Source organism: Bremia lactucae, linkage group LG8 (assembly GCF_004359215.1).
Source record: "Bremia lactucae strain SF5 linkage group LG8, whole genome shotgun sequence".
Lineage (NCBI taxonomy): Eukaryota > Oomycota > Peronosporomycetes > Peronosporales > Peronosporaceae > Bremia > Bremia lactucae.
The window spans coordinates 4,473,932-4,482,920 of NC_090617.1; the positions used below are offsets into that span (position 1 = coordinate 4,473,932).

Below are 8,989 nucleotides of genomic sequence, written 5' to 3' on the forward strand. Positions count from 1 at the left end.
TAATATATAATTAACAACCCTTAAGTGTTAATTTCATGTAACGATACACCCCGTTACAGTATTACGACGTGCCCGCCTACAGATCAGATGCGCGAATTGTTTATTACCCAGTACACCTTAAAAATAAATTGTTACGATGTCAATTCCAAGCAAGTACCATGCTTTAACTCATTTCTTGAATCGACCAAGTTTAGAACTAGCTGGTAGCAGTGCAGGTAGCGATAGAAAACTTCACAAACAGTTGGTTAACATCGCAAAATGATGGTGAAAATAATCGATTACCATGACTGTACATTGCGCGACATATTAAATTTATACCGCGCAAATGGACGAGCGGCACATCCAATGTCACGTGGTGTGGAGGAGAATGACTTAATCTCATGCATTTGACTTTTAATATATATGAAGTTTTTTTAATTCGCTCTGTTCAAGTTTATTGTAATATCACTGTAATTTATCTTTAATTTGAATAAAATTAAAGTTTACATGACTAGACAAACAACTTGTTGTTCATTCGAATTTACTGAGGTTTCACAGTACCAACTTTTGCGTTACTCTGCACATTGTTAAAGCTGTAGCTGTTCTGCGAGTCTGACACGGGTCCCTGGTATGGATTCTGATCGGCGTCGCCATCAGATTCATTAGCAGTGGAACTTGTATCTTTTTGATTGAGATTACCACCCGGGTTTGTCTGACTATCTTTGCCTTGAACCTTATTATCCGCTTCGTCGTCTCCGGCAATATCAAGTGAGCCACATTCATCAACGTCTTCGGCGATATCAAATGAGCCACATTCATCGTCATCCGATTCGGGTGTAGACGAAGGGACAGACTGCGTCTCACTTGAAGAAGAACTTGTCGACGATGAATAGGTTGACGGGGTGGATGGTGGAGTAGATTTAGGAGTGGATGACGGGGTGGTTGACGGTCTGGATGAAGGCGCGGATGACGGAGTTGACGGTGGAGTGGAAGAAGGATTCAGCGAAGGGGTGACTGACGGGATTTCAGAATATGAGGAATTTGTATTCGTTGTTGGTGAAGATCCACGAGGTAATGGCGTCTGAGGTGACCCTGAACCGCCAATGAGCGGAGCACAGTTGACATATATTTGCCAGCTCGGTCCATGCATGGCCATCCAGTACAGTGTAAGAAAACTAGCTCCGGCGCATTTTGTCTTGTCATACGGCAATTGGGCAGGAGCAGTCGTAAAGTGGGCAGGGCAGTTATCATCTTGAAATGCGCGTTCATTATCGCACCAAACTTCACATGGGCCTTCGTGGGACGCCGTAAATCCTTTTTCGGAGGAGTGCGTCCACTCAACTTGTGCTGGAAGGGGTTGTGGAGTGGCAGCGGGATCGGCATTACCGCATGTCAATGTAGCACCAGTCACGGTAATCACAGCTTTGTCATCGATAAGCTCCTTGAGAGATTTGTACTTGCTGGCTGCGAATGCCTTGGTGTAAGCTTCAACATTTGCATTTGGTGCCGTATTATAAACGCCGGGAAATCCAGTACCGGAGGAATCGATTGTTGCAATATATTGGGTCTTGTCTCCAGATTCCGGGCTGAAAAATGCTGCCGGCTTATACATATAACCGTGACCAGAAACGCAAGTTGCTGCTAAAGCAGAGGCCACTAAACAATTTACGCTGGAAATCATTTTCTTGCTACTGAAGAGACTGAGAAATTGAAAATGAAAAACTTGACGCAGTCAAAAGTTAACACGAATGTCGTGATTGAAACTAGTGCGTCCCTTTACCTGCCCAGAAGATGGTAATTAGCATTCGAATTGTGCGTAAAATATGTCAATAACCATGTTTTTGAAGAACGTATCGTCAAAACGATTTATCACTACTGAATTATAGGATGTGCATGTGTTAAGCAAAAAAAACTTAACAAGCTTGTGCATAAACAATCCGAGCTCGTATAACTTGTGTTAATACGAAGTACAGCTGTTTGAGCCTTAAAAGACAGCACCGACATAAAGCTCTTTCATTGTGTGCGAATTGTCGAGAAGCCCTGAAAATTAAAAACACAACCCATTTCTCGCACACTCAAATTACCCGTTACAAATGCGGTCACTACACCTTTAACGAGTAAGCTGATTTTTGATGTATATGCGTGTATAAGCGATCAAAGATTGTTGGTCAAGCATAACATCCAAATATGAATGTACTACGAACTAACTTTATTCCGTTTCGAGTGGTACTTTGTACGTTTCTACCATTGCAGTAAAAGCGTTACTTGGTCATTTTATGAAGTCATACATTGGAGCTTATCGCAACACATGTTGCTGGCAGGCCGAACAGAATAAATGGTGTAGCAAAAGGCAAACCCTTTATAAACTCGATGTCATGTGTGCGAAAATTCGGAATGTTCGATATTATGTAAGATAGAACGTGTAAGGACGGTCTATAACTTAGCTTATAATTCTGAAGTCGCATAAAATGGGTCACCGCTTATATGTTTTGCGATAACATCTACTTATTTTTAACACCTTTATTGAGGTCAAGCACAAGCTAGCTAGGTGGCCTAACAGCGGTCTCACTTTAGTATTCAGCTCGTTTAGTAATATGCGTTCGAAGTGGCCATCGAATCTGAATTCATTAGTTCAAAATTGAGCATCTTTGGACATACGCTCATGCAAGAGAGTCGAAAATCAGTCTTGCCGACGTAAAATGCTTTCCAAGGCCTTAGAATACTAGTTTAGACAAAAATACTTTCAAGCGGATATATTTTGATTTTAAAGATTTTTTAGGCGGACATGATTACTGTAGAAACGTTTTTATGTATTTAAAGCGTCCTACACAAGAGTCAAGTTGGGCCATCGTGATGTGCAGGTTCTGGAATAGCTTGCATTTTATAATCAAGCAACTTTTTAGCAGCCTAATCGTCTCAGATGACCAATAACATTTCAGGTTAAAAGTCGTAAAAGTCGTCATTTTAAGCCGCATAATTGCGGAAGTTCTTGTGCAAATACGCCGCTAGCCCAAGGAACTTTCGAAGTCCTTTGACGTCGACTGCGCGTGGTGAGCGAAGCTTCGTTCACAATTTAACAGACCCACGCGATTCATTAAATGCTCATTTTTCTGTAAGATAAATAACGACAATGACTCCTTCTGTATTTCGCAGCTTTGAGTCGTAACATGTTTTACAGCTAGCAAGAGCTTACTATGGAGCACACCAAAAATATTAATGTACTTTGAAATATTCAATCGGACATTCATATTCGATAAATTATGAAGTTTTTCAGCGCGCTTTTGCTGGCTGCCATAATCCCTCATTAATAAGGCAGCGTTTCTTGATGGCAAGCACACGCTGTGCTGTGTACATAATTCAGCTTTTGCAGGAATTAGAAGCTTGCGAGTTATGACGTAATTCGTGCTTCATTTATAATTTATCTAGCTACTGCACATTTAATCCGAGCGCGTAAAAACTTTGTTAACAGGAAGTAAAGCTGTTTACCAACAAAATCGAAAACAAAGTCTTACATTTTATGCGAGCGGTCAGTGAGCACTGAGACAAGATGATATGTTTAAACCATTTCTCGCGCATTTAAATGTACCAGTTAAAATTGCAATCACTATGCTATCAACGAAATAGATGCATATTAAATCTCAATATCAAAGACCTATGTTGATTACGGAGCTCAACAATTACGAGATAGCTTATATACGTTTGCGAATTGCATTTGGTGCGTTTGGGCCCTTTCGGTGGACGATTTTGCGTATTCACTATCTGTATATTAGTTTACTTATCTTAACGCATCTTCTTGAAAACTAAATAAATTAAACGGTATAGCAAGAAAGTGTAACTCTTTGTGACCTCGACAATATGGGTGCTGAATTTCAAACTTCCAATTAAATTCATAATGGCACACTTCAAGCATCGCCATGTAATGGTTTTCGGACACTTGTTAAGCAGTGTCGTTCTAGAGGCACCCAGCTAAGATTCCAGTCTGTACTGAACCACATCTTGTTCGGTAGACGATTAACAAACACGAAAACTTGTGTAGCGCATTATTCATTTCTTACGAAGTTGAAGCTTTTGAAACGCGATGTGGATCGCGCATCGTGTATCATTATGTATCCTGTATACTGCAAAGCGTGCCTCTGCATTTAAAGAAAAGCTGTCTTCTTGATAATTTTTCTAACGCAGCGTGCAACGGCGCGCTGCAAAACTTGACAAACTGTCGTTTCAGATAGACGCCTATTGGATTCAAATTCTATAAGAAAATCGGTGTGGATGTTAACAGTGAACGTTCTCTTTGCTTGCTGAAAAACATGTTACGACTTAACGCTGGATCTTGAAAGCCTTTCCTTTACGAATTTTACCAGTTGTCTCTCGGACTGCATCCATATAGAAGGTAGAACACATGGCGAATTGTGTGCGCATGGTTTAAATGCGAAGTTTTTTCTATGAAATCGTGAATAAACCTACGTTCACAACACGATGTTAACCCTAGACTGCGGTAATTCAACACATCCTTTTCCTTCGATGAGGGACGGCGCACTCTAACAATTAAAGCATCGTTGCACTATCGCCATATATTTATAAATAAGAGTATTGCTTACGGAACGTGCCGATTCATCATTGTTTGGCGATTTCGCTCTTACCATTAACGTGAGCATTAATTAATTTACATTGCAAATCATTTGTATAGCACCACATGGAGCTTATTCAATCGCCAGTTGATTCATCTATGTCAAATCAAAAATAGAATTTAAAGCCAAGTTCGGTAACCTTTTCACTGAATGCACAATTGGCACGAAGGCATTAAAAAATTCATCACCAATGCAATGGTTTCGCCATATTTGACTGTATTTGCTGCAAGAGTCGCAATACTTATTGCCGTGACGAAGGCTCACAGCTATGTTGTCGAACCTGCACCATTTGGCCGGAGAACTTCACACAACAGAATACCCCGGGAACGCCAGAGCGAGGCTTCTCGCTCGCCAACAGTACAGAGCGCGACTTACCAGCAAAGATTATATGGAAAGACTTCGGGATCTTAGGGACCTTACGAAGGATGGTGTGATGACAAATTGGCGTTTACGGACTTCAAGTGAGCAGTGAATTATCCGGAAGTGCCTGCTTTGCCACCCTACGATGTACAGACTGGATAGCCGGTGTAGCCTCCGGATCTACAGCCCCTAAAAGTCCGCACCGCTCGCTTCCGGCATATCTATAGTACCAGAATTCGGATCTTTTGCAATCTCTGAAACATTATTCTTATTCGAAAGTATTGACGTGGCCGGCTTCTCGATCGTACCAAATGTATATACATCACCATTCGATGTGTCTATTTCGCTGCACCCTTCAAGTTTGGGTTTTCCAAATCCGCAGTAATACTTGTTGTCATTTTTGAGGCACTTATTGTGGTACCAGCAGCTCTAGGTGACGGTGACATCAGCGTTGTCGGTATCTGGTCTGCATTGATTTCATCAGGGACGATGCTTGCAGTGCTGCTCACCTTTCCGGTGAGTGGGACGCAATTTACGACTGCATCATCTTTGCCCCAACCCATAGATTGAGCCCCAGCTGTTCCAACCATAACTCGGCCTTCCACACAGCAATAATTATGTGGCGGGAATTGTTCTCACCGCCGTTATTGAGTTGACATTCTGGAGAGGTTGTACATATATATATATATGTTGTAGACATGAAGTTATTTGTGTGTTTCATGCAAAAAGAAGGACATTGTTTCCCGCATAGTCAATTTATTATTCAAGGTTTTTCTTTGGTGAGTCGTAGCAGCTCATATCGATTGCCACTTCGAGTCATTGTGCTGACATTTGCTATGACGGAGAAATCTCTTGTTTTTGTGAGTCAAAAGCGCTTGGCAACAATTGGTTGCGTTACCTAAACTTATAATTATAGACTTGCGATTCGATTTTTATTATGCTACATTCGCAGAGGTCACCAGCGAATTTTTTTACTGCCTGCGTTTGTAATGTAGCAAGTGGGACTTCGAAAGTTCAAAAAAAAAGTTTTTATCTTGTAGACACATTTGGGGCTCCTACAATCAACAACACTTTCGTCGCGGGAGAAAACGGTGTCTAAACTTAAAATGTGTAAGCACCGACGCAGATTGCGATTCGTTTAGTCAGTACGTTGAAGTGATCATCATTTCTTTTGGACCGCGTGACACGTATGAAAACTCTTAGTACATCACGTGGAGAATAAACAAAGTTCCGGTATATATTACAAGAATATCGCCTTAATGTCCATTAACGACGAAACTAAAACTCACGATTCATTTCTTTGTTGCACAAAAAAATAAATTCAGCATTGCGTAATTAAACATTTCATATGTAGAACGGACGCCATTCCAAATTGTGACAGGGGTGATACTCACAGAAACTTCCTGAAACTTACTTCTTACTGGCGGCGGCGGCGCACCAAACACTTTTCAGATGCAGGTGTTTCTTGCACCTTAGGCGCTCCTCCTGTCGGGGCCTTAACCTCCGTGGTGGGTGTCTCCTCCGTCTGCGAATCAGATGTGTCGGTGCTCTCCTCAGTTGGAGACGGTGCAGGAGCCGTACTAGGTCCAGCCGCACTAGTATCACTCGTTGGTGTCGCAAGTGTTTCATATGCGTCACTTGAGCCGGCTGTAGTACTTGTTGAACCAGTGAGTGGAACGCAAGCAGTATACATTTGCCATGGAGTCGTGTGCAAGGCGATCCAGTAGCTTGACAGTACTGCCGCACCCTCGCACTTGGATTTATCGTAGGGCAAACTGGCCGGGCTTTCAGGGTAGTCGACAGCACAATTCCAATTCTGAAACACTCGCGTATCGTCACAGTAGACCTCACATGGACCCTGATGGGAGAAACCGTCCCACTGGACCGTTTCGGGTAGGTCCTGCGGCGTCCCATCTTTCAGTGCATAGCCGCAGTCTTTCGTGGCACCTGGCTCGAGCACTTCATTCGCCCAGGCCAACTCCCGAAGGGTCTTGTATGTGCTCGCATTAAAAGCAGTCCAATATGCTTTCGTATTGGAATCTGAATCGGTAGAGTAGGACTGGCCACTCGGCACAGGCAACGCTTCAGCGGCCAAGATAGTACTGGACGGACTATTCATATTGTAAAATCCAGCAGGATAAGTCATTACAGGGTATACCACATTATTGTGAGCCTCAATCGACGCAGACAACACAATAAATGAAGTTGCCAGCGCAGAGGTTTTCATAAAGCATACCATCCTTCCTGATGCGATTTAAAGTCTTATGGAACGAGAAGGCGAATGTGAAAATGAAAAAGGTCGATTGGCTTCGAAAAGCTGCATCGTCAATGAAAATAGGAGTTTGGTTAGAAAAAAATAGCGATCAAGAAACCGGTATAATGAACACTTCTATCTTGACAGCTGGTAGACACAAGTAAAAACGAGGCTTCATATGAATTTGTTTCGTCAATCATCATATTGAATATAATGTTGGATTACCCGCACCATTTGGACCGACTATTTTAAAAGCTAAGTCTTTAAGGTTTTTAGCCTTAATGGCTTGTTATCTCTTTAGTTACTGTCTCGCGGCTGGGTTCCAAGCACCTCGATGCTTCCGTCGCATGGTACACAAGAAGAGAAGGCATCATACGGTCATTCTTGAATCACATTATTTCCGTCGAGCTTACATTAATAGAAAAAGAGCGTTGTCATACACAGCATGACGCCCGTTTTATTTATGTGAAGGAGTGGTTTTCAGAACTCAAGTTGGAATACATATATATATATATATATATAAATTATTAATGGCATAGGATTGACATTGTAAATATTTACAACAATTGCAAAAGAGAGCAGATACAAAAAATTATTTTAATTAAAAGCTATTACAATCTAGTCTGCCATTTACAGTTGCAAGTTTAATAAGCAATATGAAATCGAAGGCAACTGAAGAGACCGGGTCATTTAGGCTTATCATCGATTTGTAATCAAAAACATGCTGATTTTGGCGTAGGAGCTGAGTTGATCTTGTCGTAAAGCACCAAACACAAATTGCAATTCAAAAGTGTTCAGGAACGTCTTGATGTATAAGTGCGTCGAGGCTCTTGCTCACGCGTTTAAACGAAGATTTGTCAACGTATTTTACCAATATGTAAGTAGTAGGTGGAATTTGCGAAACTTGAATTTCCGGGAACATCCTAGTTTCAAAACACTGTCCACTTTAGGGGTACTTAGGTCGTGCGGTGCACTGACAAGAGTCGGACAATCTGCAAGCATACTATTCAGAGTTTTCAGTGTAAAAGTAGGGCTTAAAACGCTCAAGAAAATCTCTACAAAAAACATCTGCTCTAAGTTGCTAGTATAAACGGATACGCGAAACGCCTAATTGCAAGGGTAAAGAAGGGTAAGCTACGAGCTCAATCGAGCTAAGCGATGCGTAGAAACAAAAGAGCACGATTAAATTTAAGCCGATTATCGTTTGGTTGTCGCATATGCTCCACCGAACAAACTTTCATTCGGTCCCATAATACCTTTACCGATCACATTCACCTGATCTGTTCTTCATTGTCGCTTGTACAAGTTTATATATATTGCAAGACTCAGTGACATAAGTTTAGGCTTGCCAGGGCGCATACAGTGGAGCGTCCTGGCGAGCCTTAACTTATGTACATCGATTCGAGCTATTTTTTTGTGTTTGTTCGTCAGCCTTCCACCACACAATAGTAGATATAAGTTTGTCAGTTTTTCTTCGAATTTTGAAGCATTAGACATGGGCGCATTTCAACAGACTGTGGCAGTTTAATCTAATATTTTGTGAGACAGTATTGAGCCATATTTAGTAAATGGCCAAGTGGTCACGAGATGGTGCATCTCCTACAGGGAACGTATTACGTCAGATACGCCGATAATCCATTCATTGCAAGAAGCACAAAGCCGGATAAATGTTCGTCGATGGCACAACGGTGCTTTTTTACGATTCACAAAACAGTAGATTTTTAAAAATCGAATAAGGTACAGGTGTCTCTCGGATAACTTATAGCCACGG

General features: G+C 41.7%; 1 protein-coding gene across 1 annotated transcript; it reads right to left on the reverse strand.

Annotated features, from left to right (window-relative positions):
- Positions 1-520: 520 nt before the first annotated feature.
- On the reverse strand, positions 521-7,203 carry CCR75_005515 (uncharacterized protein; the record flags this gene model as incomplete). The annotated part of the gene is made up of 2 exons (XM_067963596.1): positions 521-1,649; positions 6,386-7,203. 2 exons carry the CDS (start codon positions 7,201-7,203, stop codon positions 521-523), a joined length of 1,947 nt encoding a protein of 648 aa, XP_067815876.1.
- Positions 7,204-8,989: the final 1,786 nt, after the last annotated feature.